Source organism: Schistocerca cancellata, chromosome 6 (assembly GCF_023864275.1).
Source record: "Schistocerca cancellata isolate TAMUIC-IGC-003103 chromosome 6, iqSchCanc2.1, whole genome shotgun sequence".
NCBI lineage: Eukaryota > Metazoa > Arthropoda > Insecta > Orthoptera > Acrididae > Schistocerca > Schistocerca cancellata.
The window spans coordinates 107116328-107138735 of record NC_064631.1 but is presented as its reverse complement, the minus strand read 5'-3'; the positions used below and the strand labels follow the sequence as shown (position 1 = coordinate 107138735).

General features: G+C 43.4%; 1 protein-coding gene across 1 annotated transcript in view; it reads right to left on the bottom strand.

Moving 5' to 3' along the window:
• LOC126088176 (UDP-glucosyltransferase 2-like) overlaps positions 1-18021 on the bottom strand; it is a 139150-nt gene extending 121129 nt beyond the window's left edge. The window contains exons 1-2 of the mRNA XM_049906300.1: positions 17986-18021; positions 1020-1272 (exon numbers count right to left, since the gene is read on the bottom strand). Of these exons, the coding sequence (XP_049762257.1) occupies positions 1020-1271 (252 nt within the window). The 5' untranslated portion in view covers position 1272; positions 17986-18021. The remainder of the gene's footprint in view (positions 1-1019; positions 1273-17985) is intronic.
• Positions 18022-22408: the final 4387 nt, after the last annotated feature.

Below are 22408 nucleotides of genomic sequence, written 5' to 3'. Positions count from 1 at the left end.
TGTATGAAACGTGAGCATCGTTATGTGTGTGTGTGTGTGTGTGTGTGTGTGTGTGTGTGTTCAAATGGTTCAAATGGCTCTGAGCACTATGGGATTTAACATCTGAGGCCATCAGTCCCCTAGAACTTAGAACTACTTAAACCTAACTAACCTAAGGACATCACACACATCCACGCCGAGGCAGGATTCGAACCTGCGACCGTAGCAGTCTCGTGTGTGTGTGTGTGTGTGTGTGTGTGTGTGTGTGTGTGTGTGTGTGTGTGTGTGTGTGTGTGTGTGGTTATCATGTGCGATGAAATACGAAATAAAACTGCCAGACCTATGATTCGGGTTGCAGACACATCAGCGAAAGCAAGCCGCCCAAGGAATTTGAAGCAAATTGACTGGTTGTGGCAGTTTGCCAATGGCGAACGGATTGGGCGTGCCGTTGAGTACTCTGATTGGAGGAAACCAGCTCCCACGCGTGAACTGTGACTATCAAGTAATTGTATTGTAACTTTAATAATACAAGCTTTCTCCTTGTTATAGGTTCGTTTAAGCAGCTGTCAGATTGCTACTTTTAAGCGTTTCTCGTCCCATATCTGGTTAGATTTCCGCACATAGTGGTGGATAAACATGTGATTTGTTCAAATGTGTGTGAATTTCTAAGGGACCAAACTGCTTAGGTCATCGGTCCCTAGACTTACACACTACTTTCACTAACTTAAACTAACTTATTCTAAGAACAACACCCACACCCATGCCCAAGGGGGTCTCGAACCTCTGGCGGGAGGGGCAACGAAACATCTAATTTGAAGTGTCCGCCACCCCCCACCCCTCTACCTCTGCTATGCGCATGAGCGAATCTGGCAGCTTGGCAGCGCCGGAAAAGTTTTTCCAGCTAGATTCTGGCAGCTTGTTCTCACTGCGTATACAGCAACAGCCATACTCCAAGTAGCCAGAAGCGGGAAGAGGCGCTGCGTGTACGCGATTTCAGTTCTGTGCCTGAACGTCAAGCTGAGTTAAAAATGGTTACTTACATTATCCCGCGGGTCTCCGAAGTTGCCTTCGAGGCTTATGTCGGTATAGTTCTCCAGCGGTGATTTCAGGGGGAAATAGCTGACGACTGTGAGGTTGTGGCCCCTGGACACCAGCTCTTTGAAGAGACGGCGGAACATGACGAAGTGGCTGGGACCGGGAAACGACGTGACAGCCAAGATGTTGGCCGCTTCCGTGGCAGCTGACGCCAGAGCCACCACTGTACAAATCGCTAACCACGTGGCGAATCGCATCCTGAAAACAGAGAGTCCATGCCAATTAATGATGGTGCTGTGAATCGTCTCAGTGTTTAGCGCTCACTGAGGCCCAAACATAAGGATAAGTAAAAGTCGTGCCCCATTCAACGTAAATACGCTCACCAGCTAAGCAGAAATCCTAGTAGTCGCAAGCCCCTAAGGATCAGCCTGTTTCGTACAGGGTGCTTAAAAAACAGGGTCAAATATTCCTGCAACAGGTAGTATTGGCCAAACTAGAAGAAAAGTTCCTGTAACAATATGTCTGGGAACCAATACCTGTTGAGATATATACCAAGCTGTCCACTTATTCCCATCTGTCTCTTATGCAGAAGTAGACATAATAGACAGTGCTGCAGGTGATTACCAAGCACCCTGACACATCCGTCAGTCCTTCATCACAGAGGACCACGCCATCCTCCAAATATACCCAGCTCCATTTGGAATGCGTCTCATTCATTGGTTTCATGCCCCTGTAACATAATTGATGGGGTGGGGGTACACACAAATGCCTTTAAATGTCCCCATAGCCAGAAATCCAACTGATTCAGGTTCAGTAGCTGAGAAGGCCATGCTACCAGATGTCCTCAACCGCCAGCCGGTGTGGCCGTGCGGTTCTAGGCGCTCCAGTTTGGAACCGCGTGACCGCTACGGTCGCAGGTTCGAATCCTGCCTCGGGCATGGATGTGTGTGATGTCCTTAGTTTAGTTAGGTTTAAGTAGTTCTAAGTTCTAGGGGACTGATGAGCACAGATGTTAAGTCCCATAGTGCTCAGAGCCATTTGAACCATTTTTTTGTCCTCAACCAATGAAACATTGCAGTGAGGTACTGTTGGACGATCTGTAAAAACTGGGCTGCAGCGCCTTAGACCAGGGGTCTCCAAACTACACCCGCGGGCCGAGACCGGCCCGCGTTAGCTGGCCGGACATCCCCGGTATCCGGCCCGGCAAATATTTGAGGTGGTACCTATACTGCCAACAACTGAGTTTCGAGGCCTATCGCGACCAATACACCGCGACATTGTCGGAGCTCTATCTTTACAAAGCGGAACTTAGTGGTTAAACTTGTGGCTATCCACAATAAACAGACAGACCATTCTCCGTGCGATAGTGAAAAAAAAGAACGGTTAACAGACTAGTTTGGCGAAAACATTTTAAGTAAAAAAATTCTTTCCATTTTATTCTACTCACGAGCCTGGTGCAAGTCTTTCAAATGGACGCCACTTCGGCGACTAGTCTTAGTAATCAATCATTATGGTTGGTTGGTTGTTTGGGGGGAAGAGACCAAACAGCGAGGTCATCGGTCTCATCGGATTAGGGAAGGATGGGAAAGGAAGTCGGCCGTGCCCTTTCAAAGGAACCATCCCGGCATTTGCCTGGAGCGATTTAGGGAAATCACGGAAAACCTAAATCAGGATGGCCGGACGCGGGATTGAACCGTCGTCCTCACGAATAATCATTATGGAAGGTGCTTCTTAAGCGAGGTTTCACTTTCTTTTGATTACGTTGTAAAATACACGTAGCGTGTAAATCGTATAAAATATTTTATTTAAAGGCAATTTAAAGAAAATACAATACCTGGTATACATAATGATATTGGATATTTTAGTTGTAGCTGATGTATAAAAATAACTGTAATTAATTTATATCTTGAAAACTCACAGTGTTAGAGTATTCACGTAAAGAAATTTAACATCTTAGTGATAATTAGTGATTTTTTGTAGCTGTAACTTTCCTTAAATAATTACGTCCAGTTGTGGATCAAGTTTACTGGTAGAGATAATCATCAGCGACTTCAAATGCTCATCACTTCATTTTGATCTGTAAATAGTTTTTGCATGTTTCATTTTGGAGAAAGTTTTTTCACACAAATAAGTAGTGCCAAAAGCGGAAAAAAAGACACGTGCAAATTTATGTAAATTTGGAAACTGTGTGGATGGAAGAGACTTATAAAATTCCAGTAATGTTGACTTTGAATGTTTTTCTTTAAAAAAGTTGCTACATTGCAAATCAATAATTTCAAACTGAAGTTCTGCGTGTAACGCTTCTATATCGACGTCAAAGGGATTTTGAAATATCTTGATATCGACAGCTGAAAAACGTGATTAAAAATTAATTTTTAAATCGCCCAAAGCTTCAATTGCTAAAGTTGCAGGAAACGGAATCTCAGTTTGCTGACTGAATGTTTGGCATGTATTAAAATGCGTGAAGCATACTTTGTTCAACTGAGATTGAAACAAAGCAATCTTTTGTCGAAAGGACTTAACATGCGTGTATAAATCAGGCAGAAGCTGGTTTTCACCTTACAATTTTAAATTAAGGTCATAAGGTTTAGTTAAGTCTGTATAATATGCTAGCTTCCATAACCACTCACTGTTCCGTAACTCCTCTTGAGGGCGATTCCTTTCGTTCCGAAAAATTTCAATTAGTGTTCGGAGTTAAAAAAAAAAAACAGGTCAGAACTTTACCGCAGCTAAGCCAGTCCACTGCAGTATAATACTGCAAGTTGCTTTCCTCAATATCTTCAAGAAACTCGCGGAACTGGCGATGACTGAGTGCATGGGATCTGATATAATTAACAACTGAAATAACTGGCTATAAAACTTCTGACATATCTAAAGGTTTTCCACATAAAGACTGTTGGTAAATAATACAATGCACTACTAATGGTTTTGAGCCACCGTCATTTTCTACGGCCTTAGAAAGGAGAGCAACAACACCTTTACTTTTCCCACACATGTTTTTGCCACCATCAGTTGTAATACATTTTAATTTCTTCCACTGAAGATTGTTTTTCTGAGCTGCCCTTTCAACTCCTTTAAAAATATCTTCGCCAGTGGTCGTCCCGTGAATACTGTGAACATCAAGGAGCTCTTCATACACGTCTAAGGCTGAGACCACTCGGCTAATCCCGCGCGGCCTTTCTACACCCTCCGCTGCTACTGCTACCATCTGCCGTCTGTGAGTGGTAACTGCACGTTGACGTCGATTATAGGCAGTAGTCACAGTAATGTGACTGGACCGTGTATATTTATAGGACCTTTTCTTCTAGTTTGAAAAACTGTATTTGTGACATTTAAAACGAATTGTCGTAACTCTTTTAATAATCGTAGGTGTGCTGTGACATACAGTACCTTTGAAAGAAATTTTCAGTTTCCGGAAGATTTAATGTCTGATGAATGATCATAAAGCAAACATGATAAACAGAAAATAATAAAGACTCATTATGCGAAACAGGGTTGACAATTTCTAGGTGATCCGTTAACTACCAACTGGTGCATATCATACAAAGCACATTATTTTAAAATATTAATGCAGATTATTATATTTCTGAATCACCTTGTGTCTCTAGAGGTATAATACAACCAGATGAAGATAGTGGTATGATGAACACCATGCTCATTTTGTTGCCGTGTTTTATTTCTACTTTTCTTCCTTTTCATTTTCTATATCTACTTACCAACTATTTTTAGTTTTTAGTGCACCATCGGGTCTTACTGGTTAGAGGAGAAGATAGTATAACAGAAGATGCTGGGAGCAGACGTAGTGTTTGTACGCAAATATCATCTCAAATTTATGCAATTTTCCTATTTTAACGTGAACTTTCTGTTGACGTATTATGTAGTACAGAGTGACGAGGTTAGATTACAGCCAATCGTCAGTTCTAGATATGTTACTGAATTAGTTAGTTGGATACCATGATTGTAAAGAGTAAGGGAAAACTTTGTGGAAACGAATTCGAATTTATATTACTTTAGCTGTAGTAGTTAATGTCAAAGGCCAGTAACTACAGCAGATAGTGAAATGGTGTGCGACGGAATGTGAACATAATGTCGTCGCAACTTACTCAGTGTTTGAACTCTTTTAGTTGTACGACCGCTCTGGTAGTTTGAACTGAGGCATTGTCGACCGGACTTCGTCGCTAACACGGGCGGTAGTGAGGTAGTTCGCGGTTGGGTTGTTTGGGGGAAGAGACCAAACAGCGAGGTCATCGGTCTCATCGGATTAGAGAAGGATGGGGAAGGAAGTCGGCCGTGCCCTTTCAAAGGAACCATCCCGGCATTTGCCTGGAGCGATTTAGGGAAATCACGGAAAACCTAATCAGGATGGCCGGGCGCGGCATTGAACCGTCGTCCTCCCGAATGCGAGTCCAGTGAGGCAGTGTGTGCCAGGACCACTTTCCGTAGCGAGACAGTACGGTATCGGAATGGAAAGCGCTTTATGCCAGTATTCGTAAACTTTATTAAAGTACTAGGTCGCGTAATATTCTAAACTTGCTAGCACGATAATGAGAAAAAATGATCATGTTCGACAATGCTAGACATACCCCTATACAGAGAGAGGCAGGAGTATGTAATGGAGCCAGGAACATTGTCGAACATGATGGTTTTGGGGGTCCAGATGTTACGGTGTGGTGGAGGCATAATAAGACCTCCAGGTCTTTGTCACGGTACACTCACCGGCAACAACCATCCAGCAGTTTGTCAACCGTGTTTATGGAGAAATAGAACGACGTACCACGAGACCTCCTTGCCAACCTCGTGGCCAACATGAGAGCACGTTGCAGAGCATACATTGCTGTCCGTGGTAACAGCACACTGGATCAACATCCGTGAATCACAGTGCCTTAAGAGTAATCATTGTCTTTGAATAAAAGTGTTTTTTCCATTCGTCTCATTACGGTTTTCTTCAAGTCACCTTTTTTGATATACCGTAGCAGTTCGTTTTGAGCATGATGCATGTTTCATAGAGCTATGTAACCTGGTAGTGACACATCACGCGAAAGTTACTTTCGTCCTTACATTTTGTACAACAGTGTATTGCCAGAGGAGATTTGCCGAGGCAAAGTATTCTAATGTTAGTGAAAAGACGTTCGTCTTATAGACATACACTCGTGCAATGCATATGTTTACGTAGTCAATGGAAACTGAAATGACACTGAATCTGAAATAACACTTAATCTGAAATAGCACTGAATCTGAAATAACATTAAATCTGAATTACGTACTAAAGCGTTAATCTCTGAATAATCAAGAGCATTTAGCTGAAATATTCTGTGACAATTTATCTAAAAATGGAGCTGTCGGCGAAACTTCGTTCATCACTAAACTGCGGTACAAGCGCTTCTCGAAAGGGCTGAAACATTATTATAACAATAACAAGTGATAGTAGGAAGTATGTGGCCGTTTTAGTGGCGCTATTAAACAGGACAAGAAATTGTGCTACGACAAGTTGTATGTAGCGAACGTGCATAACGACGTGCTTTCAATATCTTGCGAGGTATGATTAAACAAAATAAACAGACGAACCCTGATTCCGGTTACAAATCTGGCGTAATTCAAATGGCTTCAGACAGAAAGGGCAGTTATGAATAGCCGCCAGGGGATAACATGACAGGAGATCGAAGGACCATTCTTGCAGTATTCACAAAATAAAGTTATCAAAGAAATTTGCTCATTTGTTGATGAATGGTGGCAGATTCTGTTCAATGTACGCTCTCGGTTGAATCAAGTACGTTAGGCAATTTCTGTCCATCTGAACAGGCAATGTGAAACTGACAGCAAATGCAAAGGATTTACTCCAACTAACCACGACTTCGCAAATCGAACGCGTCCTACAGACGTACAGCGAAATATCCAGAATGAGATTTTCACTCTGCACCGGAGCGTGCGCTGATATGGAACTTCCTGGCAGATTAAAACTGTGTGCCGGACCGAGACTCGAACTCGGGACCTTTGCCTTTCGCGGGCAAGTGCTATACAATCGGAGCTACCCAAGCACGACTCACGCCCCGTCCTCAGCTTTACTTCCGCCAGTACCTCGTCTCCTACCTTCCAAACTTTACCGAGTTCGAGTCTCGTTACGGCACACACTTCTAATCTGACAGGAAGTTTCATATCAGCGCACACTCCGCTGCAGAGTGAAAATCTCATTCTGGAAACATCCCCTAGACTGTGGCTAAGCCATGTCTCCGCAGTATCCTTTCTGCCAGGAGTGTTAGTTCTGCAAGGTTAGCAGGAGAGCTTCTATGAAGTTTGGAAAGTAGGAGACGAGGTACTGGCAGAAGTAAAGCTGTGAGGACGGGGCGTGAGTCGTGCTTGGGTAGTTCTGATTGTAGAGCACTTGCCCGCGAAAGGCAAAGGTCCCGAGTTAGAGTCTCGGTGCGGCACACAGTTTTAATCTGCCAGGAAGTTTTACAGCGAAATATACTTGCGAAGCGTTGCTGAAACCGAGAGCACGTATCGATCTCACTCAGGAGATCGGTGGGAGCGTTGTGTGAAAGAGTAGCCAACGACCACACTTCCGAAAACAATAACAAGGGATACTCCGAAAGTAGGTTTCGTCGTTTTTCACACCGAAACTTTATAACCAAAACAAATTCACCATGACATCGTGCACTATTTTTCAACGTAGACGCCGCCAACAACGAGACATTTGTCGTAGCGTGTAATCAGCTTGAAGAAACCGCTCTCGTAAGACTCGGTGCCCTGCGATACAAGGAATTATCATATAGTCTGCTTCAAGTCGGCATTGGTTTGGAAGTGATTCAGTGCAGCTTTCAATGCAGGGAACGGGTGGAAGTCCCTCTCTGAAATGCAATTCCAGCGACCAATCACTTGACGAGACATGAACTCTTCACCCTACACAGTCTGTAGACGTTCCTGGGTGACAGGCCTACTAGTCCCAAGTGCCCATTAATACCGGATAACAGCACGCACGTCCATTGGCGACCACGTTATCAGCACACGTCCGTCTGCCATCGTAATGTGTACTCGAATAACAGTAGATATGCTGGTCTGTTGCTACTCTCTCTTCTTTGGCGTTCTGCACATGCATCATTCCTCCTCCAATGTCACCCCTTCCGTCGTTTACTAGCAACGGGTGCAGGTTCATATGATGTCTCCTTGCGTCACCTAGTGTACCATCTTCTCATTCAAAAACAATGATCAATTTTCCTTTCGGAACGTCCCTCGTATATGGAGCAACCTCCTTCTACTTATGCCATGCACGGTACCATCTGGAAACTCATGACAACCCATCTGTCTGGCAGATACTAGTCGAGCTTCGTCACGTCTGCAAGAAGTAAGGATGGAAGGAAGATTCGGTTTAACGTACCCTCGATATCGCGGTCATTAGAGACAGAACGCAAGCTCGGATGGCGTAAAGGGTGGGGAAGGAAATCGGCTGTGCACTTTCAAAGGAGCCAACATGGCATCTGTCTCGAGCGATTTGGGGAAATCATGGAAAACCTAAATCTGGATGGCTGGAAGCGGGTTTGAACCGTCATCCTCCCGAACGCAAGTCCAGTGTGCTGACCAATGCGCTAGCTAGCTCGGTCGTCACGTATGTAGCATGCAATGAAGCAAACAGGTTACCGTCGATAACAACGTGTCTAAATTACGTGCCTTTTTGCAGAAGACGGAATAGTGCCAAACTGACGCGTTAAACGAGTCGAGGCGAAAAGCAGATGCGCTTCAACGTGATTAGTCATATACACCACTGGCCATTAAAACTGCTACACCAAGAAAAAATGCAGATGTTAAACGGGTATTCATTGGACAAATATATTATTCTAGAACTGACATGTGATTACATGTTCACGTAATTTTGGTGCATAGATCCTGAGAAATCAGTACCCAGAACAGCCACCTCTGGCCGTAATAACGGCCTTGATATGCTTTGGCATTGAGTCAAACAGAGCTTGGATGGCGTGTAAAGGTACAGCTGCCCATGCAGCTTCAACACGATACCACAGTTCATCAAGAGTAGTGACTGGCGTATTGTGACGAGCCAGTTGCTCGCCCACCATTGACCAATTTCAATTGGTGAGAATTCTGGAGAATGTGCTGGCCAGGGCAGCAGTCGAACATTTTCTGTATCCAGAAAGGCCCGTACAGGACCTGCAACATGCGGTCGTGCATTATCCTGCTGAAATGTAGGGTTTCGCAGGGATCGAATGAAGGGTAGAGCCACGGGTCGTAAAACATCTGAAATGTAACGTCCACTGTTCAAAGTGCCTTCAATGCGAAGAAGAGGTGACCGAGACATGTAACCAGTGGCACCCCATACCATCACGCCGGGTGATACGCCAGTATGGCGATGACGAATACACGCTTCCAGTGTGCGTTCAACATGGATGCGACCATCATGATGCTGTAAACAGAACCTGGATTCATCCGAAAAAATGACATTTTGCCATTCGTGCACCCAGGTTCGTCGTTGAGTACAACATCGCATGCGCTCCTGTCTGTGATGCAGCGTCAAGGGTAACCGCAGCCATGGTCTCCGAGCTGATAGTCCATGCTGCTGCAAACGTCGTTGAACTGTTCGTGCAGATAGTTGTTGTCTTGCAAACGTCCCCATCTGTTGACTCAGGGATCGAGACGTGGCTGCACGATCCGTTACAGCCATGCAGATAAGATGCCTGTCATCTCGACTGCTAGTGATACGACGCCGTTGGGATCCAGCACGGCGTTCCGTATTACCGTCCTGAACCCACGGATTCCGGATGCCATATTCTGCTAACAGTCATTGGATCTCGACCAAAGTGAGCAGCAATGTTGCGATACGATAAACCGCAATCGCGATAGGCTACAATCCGACCTTTATCAAAGTCGGAAACGTGATGGTACGCATTTCTCCTCCTTACACGAGGCATCACAACAACATTTCACCAGGCAACGCCGGTCAACTACTGCTTGTGTATGAGAAATCGGTTGGAAACTTTCCTCATGTCAGCACGTTTTAGGTGTCGTCACCGGCGCCAACCTTCTGTGAATGCTCTGAAAAGCTAATCATTTGCATATCACAGCATCTATCCTGTGGTTAAATTTCGCGTCTGTAGCACGTCATCTTCGTGGTGTAGCAATTTTAATGACCAGTAGTGTAGGTTGACCGACTGTGGACGATTTTCTCTGAGTCTTCATTCCTCGCGGAACACTCCCGACAGACTGGCACGTGAAACGTCCAATGCCTCCGAGATGGAATTGCCCTGACATTGGGTAAACATGAAGTTACCGCCACCAATTGTGTCGTGTCTAAACTGTACTCGACTGTCACGCCGATGGGGCACACTGGGTATGATGACATCAGCTGCGGCCGGCCGGAGTGGCCGAGCGGTTAAAGGCGCTACAGTCTGGAACCGCACGACCGCTACGGTCGCAGGTTCGAATCCTGCCTCGGGCATGGATGTGTGTGATGTCCTTAGGTTAGTTAGGTTTAAGCAGTTCTAAGTTCTAGGGGACTTATGACCACAGCAGTTGAGTCCCATAGTGCTCAGAGCCATTTGAACCATTTTGACATCAGCTGCGGCGCTCAGACAGTTCTGCAGCAACTGTCTCAGTGAGTAACTCGTGAGTGTCTTTGGTGGTCCATTAGAGATTACAGTCTCAGCACGTTGTCTTACAAGCAGGCGGCGGGACCTTTGCCCCGAAACGAGCTAGCGGAACGTTCTTCAAACGATAACACATCCAAAGGCCACTGAAATCGTGGCCTCGGAGATGTTCTGTCCCATTGGTCAGGCACCAAGACAAGGTCGCGATCAAAACAGCTGATATCGCACATCGAGCCAACTGTGGCGACATACGCTTCACTATTTTGCAAGATGATAATCAAATCAATCAGTTTCTACTACATTGTAATAATTCATGCATTTCTATTCACAAAGGCTCTATTTAGTTACCGGTCAACAACAAGAGTCGAATTATTTGCAGAAGAGTGGTAACACTCGTAGTAGGCGAACACGTGAGGCAATACTGACCCTATGTCTGTCTAAGAAGGAAAACCTACATTCTTAGCATTTGTAGGTTTACAGCAAACTTTTGACAATGTCGACGACAATTTACACTTTCAAATTTTGAAGATAGCAGGGATAAAATAGAGGGAGGGGAACGATAGATTAGTAACAACTTGTACATAAACCAGAGTGTAGTTATAAGAGTAAATGGACGTGAAGGGGAAGCAGACGTTGGCGACGCGGTGAGGCATAATTGTAGGCAATCACTGGTGTTATTCAATATACACATTGGAAACGCTGTGAAGGAAACAAAGCTAAAATGTTGGAAAATGTATTGCAGTTCAGGGAGAAGAACTTAAAACTCTGAAATTTGCCAATGACACTGTAATTCGGTCAGACGTGATAAAGGTCCTGGAAGAGCGTTAGAACGGAGAAACAGTCTTTTGAAAAGAATTTGTAAGGTGAACATCCACTAAAGTGAAACAAGGATAATGGAGTTAGCAAAATTAGTCTGGTGATAGTGAGGGGATTAGATTAAGAAATGTGACTCTAAAAGTGAGAGAGAAGTTTTATTTGAGCAGCAAAATAACTGACGATGACTGAAATAGAGATGATATAAAACACAAACTGACAATAACAAGAAAAAGAGAAACTGTTTAAAATCGAATATGGATTTAATTGTTAGGAAGTCTGCTCTAAAGGCATTTATCTGGAGTGTAAACTTGTAGATTAGTGAAAGGTTGGCAATTAATAATTGTGGCCAAAAGAGGATAGAAGTTTCTGAAATGTGGTGCTATAGAAGAATGCTGAAGATTAGATTAGATGGGTAAATCGAATACTAGATCGAATTGAAAAAAAAAAATTATACCACGGGAGGCTTGAGCAAGATTTACTAGCGGAGATCTGTGTCAGACCGTTCTTCGGACTGAAGACCGCAAGAGTGACACATTATCGGAAGAGAATACATGTTCAGCGTTTGCTGTCAAAAGGTTCTCTTGCCATTGACCTAAGCAGTTAGCTACATGTTCTGCGGATGATTTTGCACCATACTTCGTAATGATGTGGAACGAGTCATTTTACATTTCCGTCGCTTTTTTTTTTTTTTTTTTTTTTTTGTAAATATGGCTACATGCTGAACATTTGTAAGAGCTCTTTCTTTTAAAATACAGATGTGACTCAGAAATTACTAACCACCACCTTTTACACAATTACAGAAATTTTTCTACTGAACAGAAGGAGTTGTGAAGGAGAAACCTTTTCTATTTGTTTTCAAATTTTACTTTGCAGTCTGTCAGACATTTCATACCACTGCTAACGGATCAAAAATTTTGGTTGCAGTATTTTGCATCCCTTTTTGGACCAAAGACAACCTTGATGTGGAGTAATGAATGTCGTTTTTCCTTTTGTTATTGTAATTACGTACATTATTGTTCCTTGTGAACTGCAGTGTGTTATTCACAAGAAACTTCGAGAGGGAGTGAAAATAGTGTGAAGCAGCAGTCAAAATGCCCAATTCCTTAAACTATAAGATGGTCATGGATGAGCACATAATTATTCTTATAGCACTGTTCTGAGCAATGCTCACTTTCTTTCTTAATGATGAGTTACCCCAGACATTATTGAACGAAAATATACCGCGTATGTCAACTCACTGATGTCTCTCTCCCTAACATTTGCAATGATTCTAGGTGCACATGTGACTTATTCAAGTTGTTTTAGGAGTTGCAACATGTGCTTTTTTCAGTTTAAATTCTGATCACTGTGAATAGCCAAGAATTTTGAACTTTACAGATGAATCATAACGTGCGACAGAGCACACGGGAGGACGTCGGTTCAAACCCGCGTTTGGCCATCCAGATTTAGGTTTTCCGTGATTTCCCTAAAGCGCTTAAGACATATGCCGGGATGGCTCCTTCGAAAGGGCACGGCCGCTTTCCTTCTCCATCCTCCCCTAATCCGAGCTTGTGAGCCGTCTCTAATGACCTCGATGTCGACGTTAAACACTAATCTCCTCCTCGCCCTCCACAATGTGCGACTGAAATGGAGCAGCTACTGAAACGTACTGCAAAGTTTACGTACGCGAGACATTACGAGTCTTGTGGGCAAAATGCCTAAATTGCACACTGATTCACCGTGAAAATCTGTCGGTGTATGAACCAAATTCAGTGTCGCGTCCAGTTGTAGTGAAATGGTGCCAATAATTTGACTAATTCCGCACAGACTTAGGTTATGCTAATCGGCAAGTCCAGATATTGGGTGGAAAGGGATTTTCCAACGGTGAGGATTTCACACAGCGGTTCTCTAATGGTTCCCTAACCAAACATCAGATTTTTATCGTCGAGAAACTGAAAGATTGGCAGAACGTTTCGAGCGTTGTTTGCGAATACTCGGTGACTGTGTTGATAAATAGTATCATATATCTATGTCACTTTGAAATGTAATGCAGCATTGAATAAAAGTTAGTCTTTCATAATAATCTGTAATTAATTTTCAAAGTCCACTCGGAGACGCTGTCTAAAGAAAAACTAAAGATATCTTTGAAAAAAAGAGAGCAATTGTGTGAAAATTAAAAGCTCAGATGGCAAGCCGGCACTAAGCAAAGAAGGAGAAGTGAAAGATGGAATGAACATGTAGACAGTCTGCATAAGGGAATCAACCATGCAGACGGTATTATAGAATGATAAGAGGAAGCTGATAAAGATGAGATGGCAGATATGATACAGCGACAAGGATTTTACTTTGAGCAAAAATATGGTCCCCCAGAATAGATCTACCTGGTGTGCAAGACATTTAAGACTAGAGAAATACCCTCAGTCTTCAAGTAGACTGTAATAATCCAAGTTCCGAAAAAGGCAGGTTCTGACAGGTGCGCATACTACCAGAACATCAGTTTAAATAAGTCATGGTTGCAGTACATTGACACGAATTATTTACAGAAGGATGGAAAAGTTGTAGGAACCGAGCTCATGGAAGAGAAAACTGGGTTCCGGAGGAATGTAGGATCAGATGCTGCAGTACTGATCATACTTCTTATCTTAGAATATGTGTTGAAGAAAGTCAAACCTATAGCATTTGCAGATGTAGCGAAAGCTTTTGACAATATTGACTGGACTGTACTATTTGAAATTTTGAAGGCATTAGGGATAAAACAGAGAGAGAGAGAGAGAGAGAGAGAGAGAATGGTTCTTTACAAACTGTACAGAAACCATACTGCGGTTGTAAGAGTCGAAAGATATAAAAGGGAAGCAGAAGTTGAGAAGGGAGTGAGACAGGGTTGTAGCCTATCCCCGATGTTATTCAGTCTGTGCCCTGAGCAAGCAGTAAGGAAACCAAAGAGCAATTTGGAAAGAAAACTAAAGTTCAGGCAGAAGAAAAAAAAGAGTTTTCATTTTGATGATGACATTGTAGTTATGTCAGGGACGTTAGAGAATTAGAAGTAGATGAACTGAATGGATACTGTACTGGGAAGAGGTTACAGGTTTAACATCAACAAAGGTAAAGCAAAGGTAATAGATTGCAGTCGAATTGAATCAGGCGATGCCGGGGGAATTACGTTAGGAAGTGAGGTGACAGAACTAGTCAATGAGTTTTGCTATTTGGGCAATAAAACAACTGACGATGGCCGTAGTAGAGAGGATATAAAACGCAGACTGGCTATAAAAAAAAGTGCTTCAACATCGAATATCAATTTAAGTATTAGAAAGTCTGCACTGAAAGTATTTGTCTAGGGTGTAGCCCTTGTACAAAAGTGCAAGGTGAGCGACAAGTAGTTCAGACAAGAAGAGAATAGAAGCTTTTGAAATGTGGTGCTACAGAAGAATGTTGAGGATGAGCTGGCTATATCGAATAACTAAAGAGAAGATACTGCATCGTACTGGGGAGAAAAGAAGTATGGCACGACTTGACTAAACGAAGAGATCGTTTGATAGGACGCACACTTAGGCTTGAAGGTATCGTTGCTTTGGAAATATTGGGAAGTGGGAGAAGAGTGAGGCTGCTGTAGGGGAGACCTAATCATATATACAGTAAGCAGGTTGTAATAGTTATTCAAGATGGAGAGACTTCCAAAGAGGGAACTAGCGTGGGGAGCTTCTGCAAATCAGTCTTTGGACTAAAAACCACAAAGATGCCGACTGAAATTATCTCTGGCCTTAGCCAGCTTTCGGTGCCTGTAACTATTAGAGCTTGGAGCTCTAGTACTTTCCCAACATAGTCACAACAATTTACAACTGTTATATCCATAATTTTCAGTGCGATAGCGTCCGCAGCTGCGATGAATATTTTGAAAGATTTCTTGAAGCCTTCAGCTGCCATTCTCTTTATTTCCTGTACGATTGTAGGCCATTTTCAAGTACTTTATGGATGATTTTTTAGTAGCAGATTATGTTATGTATGTACGTCGTTGATCCTATGTCATCATGTTATGCTCATAAAATAAATCGGAGGTGTTCACGCTATTTTAGGAGTACGTTACTTTCGAGCAGTTCCAATGGTTCCTGGATCTAAGTTCTTCCTGTGTTAGACCTGCACCCTTGGAGACTGAAGCCCTTTTTGTGTTTCCCTGAGACAATCTAACCTAAAAAGACCACCCACTCCACGCCACACAGCCCTCGGTACCCGTGCAGCCGCCTCCCACGTGTTGTACTCCAGATCTATTCAGCCCAACCACGCTATGGCGCAAGTCGAGGAATCTGCAGCCTTCACGGTAACAGAACGGTCTGAGTCTTTGATTCAGACCCTCCACTGGGCTCTGTACCAGAGGTCCGCAGTCGGTCCTGTCGACTATGCTGCCAATGGTGTCACCAACTCAGCTCGCATCCGCACAGAGCCGTCAGTCCCTCTCCATACTAAAGACCGTGGAAAACTACACTACACAGACAAACAAAGGGATATTGACATACGCTACAGTACTCTGCTGTAGGCCGTGACGAAAACGGAAGGACTGCCTAATAAATTAGATTAATACGCAGCGATTCAGAAACTGAACTACCAAGGCCTCATGTACGATTAAATAATTTGCTCCTAGTTAGGAGAAGTATGTCTATTAAATATTAAATTAACACGCAGAGACTCGAGAAATTAAACTATCGAAGCACACAGATGAAATTATACAATTCGCTCCTAGTTAGGAACTCGTCAAATGTCACAAAATCTGTTACTTTCCTGTTGCTACTTGTATCTCGGCCGGTTGTTGCTGGCTGACAGACTGACTAACGCCAACAAGCAAGCGGTCACTAGCTTCCAAAACGAAAGATTAAACGACTATCGACACGGGCTAAGGAACTGTGCTGTAGACACGAAGGGAAACGCAAGAGCTGTGTCTAATGGCTCTAAGCACTATGGGACTTAACTTCTGAGGTCATCAGTCCCCTAGAACTTAGAACTACTTAAACCTAACTAACCTAAGGACATCACACACCTCCATGCCCGAGGCAGGAGTCGAACCTGCGACCGTAGCGGTGGCGCGGTTCCAGACAACTGTGTCTAATAAATTAGGTTAACAAGCAGAGATTCAAAAACTGAATTACCAAAGCACTCATGCGAGATTAAATAATTTGCTAGTGATTAAGGATAGCCGGCCGTAGTGGCCGAGCGGTTCTAGGCGCTTCAGTCCGGAACCACGTGGCTGCTACGGACGCAGGTTCGAATCCTCTCGGGTATGGCTGTGTGTGATGTCCTTAGGTTAGTTTAAGTAGTTCTAAGTCTAGGGGACTGATGACCTCAGATGTTAACTCCCGTGGTGCTTAGAGCCATTTGAACCATTTTTGATTAAGGATAAAATATTAGTGGGGGTGTGGTAGACCCACAGACACAGACCGGACCAAAATTGTTCGTCGATTGTATCCACAGTGGATACTGTCGAACTCCGTGACTGTTCCTTTATGGGGTTGTAGAAAAATATCCGCTACCAGTCACAATAAAAGGTTGTTTATTCGTCACGCGACCGGTTTCGGGCTTGCGCCCATCTTCAGGTGTTTATACATTCATTTACATGTTTGTACTGTTGGAGATCACTGTATAAATACAAAAAAATTATTTTCTGGTGACTACACAAATACAAGTGGGACAATTGTAAGTGGTAAGGCAGCATTTGCCGAAAATATATCTGTACTTACAAAAAGATGAAGCACCATTATTACAGTTATGCTGTGATGATAGTTTTGCCACTTAGTTACACACTTGTGGTCATTTTCACGTCCATACATCAGGTATATCTCCATATTACACTATTATGATGTGCACTCATGAAATACACTATGTTTACACACAAACATGTGGGCTGTGGTAAAAGAACTTAGATGTAGCAGATGTAAAGATGTTGCTCACACAGAAACTCGTAGGTTATGGTCAAAGAACTTAGCCACAGGAAGTGCAAAGTTGTTGCATATATAGAAATTAAAAAAGCTATTATAGACTGCGACGTTTCTTGACACACATTATGAAATTTTTTGGTTCACATTTTTGACGGAAAACTTTGATCTAGGAAGTACAATGTTGTTATATATATGAAATTACTCAAATCTATTACAAATTTTAAAAATTAAAAAATTAAAAAAATGACAGCTAGAATTGTTTTGAGCCACACTGTTGTCAGAGAACTTAGATCTAGGAGGTATAAATATATTTTCGTCAAATGCTGCCTTACTACTTACAATTGTCCCACTTGTATTTGTGTAGTCACCAGCAAATAATTTTTTTTTTTTGTACAGTGATCTCCAACAGTACAAACATGTAAATGAATGTATAAACACCTGAAGATAGGCGCAAGCCCGAAACCGGTCGTGTGACGAAAAAACAACCTTTTATTGTGACTGGTAGCGGATATTTTTCTACAACCCCATAATTGTTCATAGCAGACCACACACTGTCCCAACACCCGTTGCACCAAAGTGTTGATAAGAGGCAGTAGCGTTATTAACTTAATTCAGAGGAATTATAGGAATTATTAATAGAGGCTTACAACAAAGCAAGTACTTACTCAAATTTGCCGTGTAGTGGAACTCGGTTTCTACTCGTGACAGTGTTGATGTGTTGGGTGTCGTCACTGTCACATCACAGCAACATCTGTGAGCCAGTGATAGCGGTGTGTGCCTAAGAGATCGTTATCTGAGTCTGGTTCTGATAAAATGCGAAACACTTAATGTGACTCAAGCACCGGTGTGTCACACTCAGAACTGGACTCTTGACGGAATGCTGACTCACCATGACTGGTCTCTGGCACAAAGTAACTCAGTACCAGATAATCCTATACGTCAGTAATGCTTCATAACAGCTTCCGGCTGTAGAACTCTGGTCTTTGAGTACAGAACTGCTGATTCCTGCCGCCTGATTCTTGCCCCATGTCGTAGTCAGGCAAAAGATTTTGATCGATCTGTACATGATTAAGGATTATTTACCCATCTCTGATTATGAACCGTATGTCATTATCTATAACTGTGGCTGAAGTAGAGAATTGTCACACCAGCACGAGATTGAAATATTTCATTAGAAGACGTCTATGTAACCAGAGTAAAGGCTCCTTTCACATAACCTACGAATTGCACAACCTCTCTTGTGGTTTTGTTCCTGCAAATGGTATCAGAAAATGTAGTGCTCCAGAAATATATCCTATGCATTGTATTTTTACTAACCTGTCTTCTCAAAATAAACACAAGTAACACCCATAAGTGCAGATAACGTTCCTGAAAGATCTGTGTTTAATGCCACTGCACTTCATGAATGCCTCTACATTATGGAAGTGACCTGGCTTCCAAGTGACTGTGTATCGTACGTGTATTACATATGTGTTAATTGATTGTCGCCTAACCGAGCGCAATTGGTGCAGTTTTATTGCGCCTGGCTTTAAAATTAACTCGGAAGTTCGAAACTAGTCGCCAGTTTAATAAAACGCAACTGTGACGCAATTAGAATAAATAATTCGTTATCCAAGTTGCTGGGCCTCCCCTGCCTTCATGTTCGAAATACGCAATGTCAAGTTTATTCAAGAAGCGTTTGCATTGTTTAGTTTTACGAATTATGCGTGGACAGGTGCTTGACTATTACAGGTGTATACAAAAAGGGCAAGTAGTGGGCAAGGAAACCAAATATTGATCCTAATACACTATGACATTACTGACACTTGCTTCATTCTCTGTCACTATTTCATGATTATTTTTTCTGAGTACTGGACCTGTCTGCTTGAGAAAAAGACTTCGCATTCTCTTCACTGGGGCGTTGCACTACTCGGGTGGTCTCAGGCAGTGACGGATACGGGTTGGTTGGTTGGTTTGGGGAAGGAGACCAGACAGCGTGGTCATCGGTCTCATCGGGTTAGGGAAGGATTGGGAAGGAAGTCGGCCGTGCCTTTTCAGAGTAACCATTCCGGCATTTGCCTGGAGTGATTTAGGGAAATCACGGAAAACCTAAATCAGGATGGCCGGACGCGGGATTGAACCGTCGTCCTCCCGAATGCGAGTCCAGTGTCTAACCACTGCGCCACCTCGCTCGGTCGGATACAGGAAAACCTCAAGGAGCGGGCGCTAAAGATATCTTGGCCTACCTTTACTTTTCCCGTAATAAAAAATAATCAAGTCATATGCAAAGTTTAAGAAAGTTTTATTTAAATTGATTGTACACATACATGGTGGTCCATTGATAGTGACCAAGCCAAATATCTCACAAAATAAGCGTCAAACGAAAAAACAACAAAGAACGAAACTCGTCTAGCTTGAAGGGGGAAACCAGACGGCGCTATGGTTGGCCCGCTAGATGGCGCTGCCATAGGTGAAACGGACATCAACTGCCATTTTTTAAAATAAGAACCCGCATTTTTTATTACATATTCGTGTAGTACGTAAAGAAATATGATGTTTTAGTTGGACCACTTTTTTCGCTTTGTGATAGATGGTGCTGTAATAGTCACAAACGTATAAGTACGTCGTATCACGTAACATTCCGCCAGTGCGGACGGTATTTGCTTCGTGATACATTACCCGAGTTAAAATGGGCCGTTTACCAATTGCGGAAAAGGTCGATATCGTGTTGCTGTATGGCTATTGTGATCAAAATGCCCAACGGGCGTGTGATATGTATGCTGCTCGGTATCCTGGACGACATCATCCAAGTCGCCGGACCGTTCGCCGGATAGTTACGTTATTTGAGGAAACAGGAAGTGTTCAGCCACATGTGAAACGTCAACCATGACCTGCAACAAATGATGATACCCAAGTAGGTGTTTTAGCTGCTGTCGCGGCTAATCCGCACATCAGTAGCAGACAAACTGCGCGATAATCGGGAATCTCAAAAACGCCGGTGTTGAGAATGCTGCATCAACATCGACTGCACCCGTATCATATTTCTATGCACCAGGAATTTCATGAGCGACGACTTTGAACGTCGTGTACAGTTGTGCAATGGGCACATGAGAAATTACGGGACGATGACAGATTTTTTGCACGCGTTCTATTTAGCGACGAAGCGTCACTCACCAACAGCAGTAACGGAAACCGGCATAATGTGCACTATTGGGCAACGGAAAATCCACGAGGGCTGCGGCAAGTGGAACATCAGTGACCTTGGCGGGTTAATGTGTGGTGCGGCATTATGGGAGGAAGGATAATTGGCCCCCATTTTATCGATGGCAATCTAAATGGTGCAATGTACGCTGATTTCCTACGTAATGTTCTAGTGATGTTACTACAAGATGTTTTACTGATGACAGAATGGCGATGTACTTCCAAGATGATGTATATTCGGCACATAGCTCGCGTGCAGTTGAAGCGGTGTTGAATAGCAATTTCATGACAGGTGTATTGGTCGTCGAAGCACCATACCATGACCCGCACGTTCACCGGATCTGACGACCCGGATTTCTTTCTGTGGGGAAAGTTGAAGGATATTTGCTATAGTGATCCACCGACATCGCCCGACAACATGCATCAGCGCATTGCCAATGCATGTGCGAACATTACAGAAGGCGAACTACTCGCTGTTGAGAGGAATGTCGTTACAGCTATTCCAAATGCACTGAGGTTGACGGACATCATTTTGAGCATTTATTGCATTAATGTGGTATTGACAGGTAATCACGCTGTAACAGCATGCGTTCTCAGAAATGATAAGTTCACAAAGGTACATATATCACATTGGAACAACCGAAATAAAATCTTCAAACGTACCTACGTTCTTATTTTAATTTAAAAAACCTACCTGTTACCAACTGTCAGTCTAAAATTGTGAGCTATATGTTTGTGACTATTACACTGCCATCTATCACAAAGCGAAAAAAGTGGTTCAGCTAAAAAAACATTCATATTTCTTTACGAACTACACGAATATGTAATACAAAATGAGGGTTCCTATTTATAAAAACGCAGTTGATATCCGTTTCACATATGGCAGCGCCATCTAGCGGGCCAACCATAGCGGCATCTGGTTTCCCCCTTCAAGCTAGACGAGTTTCGTTCTTTGTAGTTTTTTCATTTGATGCTAATTTCGTGAGATATTTGGTCCGGTCACTATCAATGGACCATCCTGTATACAAGACAATGCCATCTTATGATATAAAAAAGTTTCAATTGTGGTTCTCTTCCTTAAATGATGAATTCTCTGCGCCTACTGGCGGGGGCGGCGTGGGTGGCAATGCGGCGCCCTCACAAGGGGGGAGGGGGGGGGGGTGTGCCCAGCGTGCGCCACTGGTCACAGGGTCATGTTGTCGGCAGAAGGCAGTCAGTGAATCTAATTAGGAGAGACACATCTCAGGGAGATGGGCAATTTTCATGGCTGGCTGCCTGGTTCGTGCTATTGTGGACGGAGCTAGCGTCCAGGCCTAGTTGTGGCTAGGAGGTGCCATGCCACCAAAGCTGTCCCTATAGAAACTGAGTTTGACAGTTTTGCATTTTTGGCACAAGTACAAAAGGCTAAGATGCCCGGACGCCACCCAGCCTACATGGTAATGACAGTTGCATTTGCTCCAAAATTTTCGCTATCCAATAGAACTGTCACCCCGCCACCATACTTGGTGCGAAAAAACGCACCAGTCGAAGAAACACTCCTCCAGGCGGGCACCAACCTTGTGTTCGTTAATGTGCGTTTTGTACACCAAGAGTGGGAAGTTTCTGTTGCATTCCTCTACTTTTTGTGAAATAAGTGTTATTCTCATCTGTCACATTAGAAACAGTGTAAGTAGGCTGTTTAGGTTTTTATGTTGGTAACGTCACGAAGCGCTCTGTATGAAAATCACTGGCTGTGCTGTGTGTAGTCTGTGGCTGGTTGGCATTGTTGGAATATTCGCTATTGTAGTGTTGGGCAGTTGGATGTGAACAGCGCGTAGCGTTGCGCAGTTGGAGATGAGCCACCACCAGCAGTGGTGGATGTGAGGAGAGAGATGGCAGAATTTTGAGAACGGGTGATCTGGACGTGTG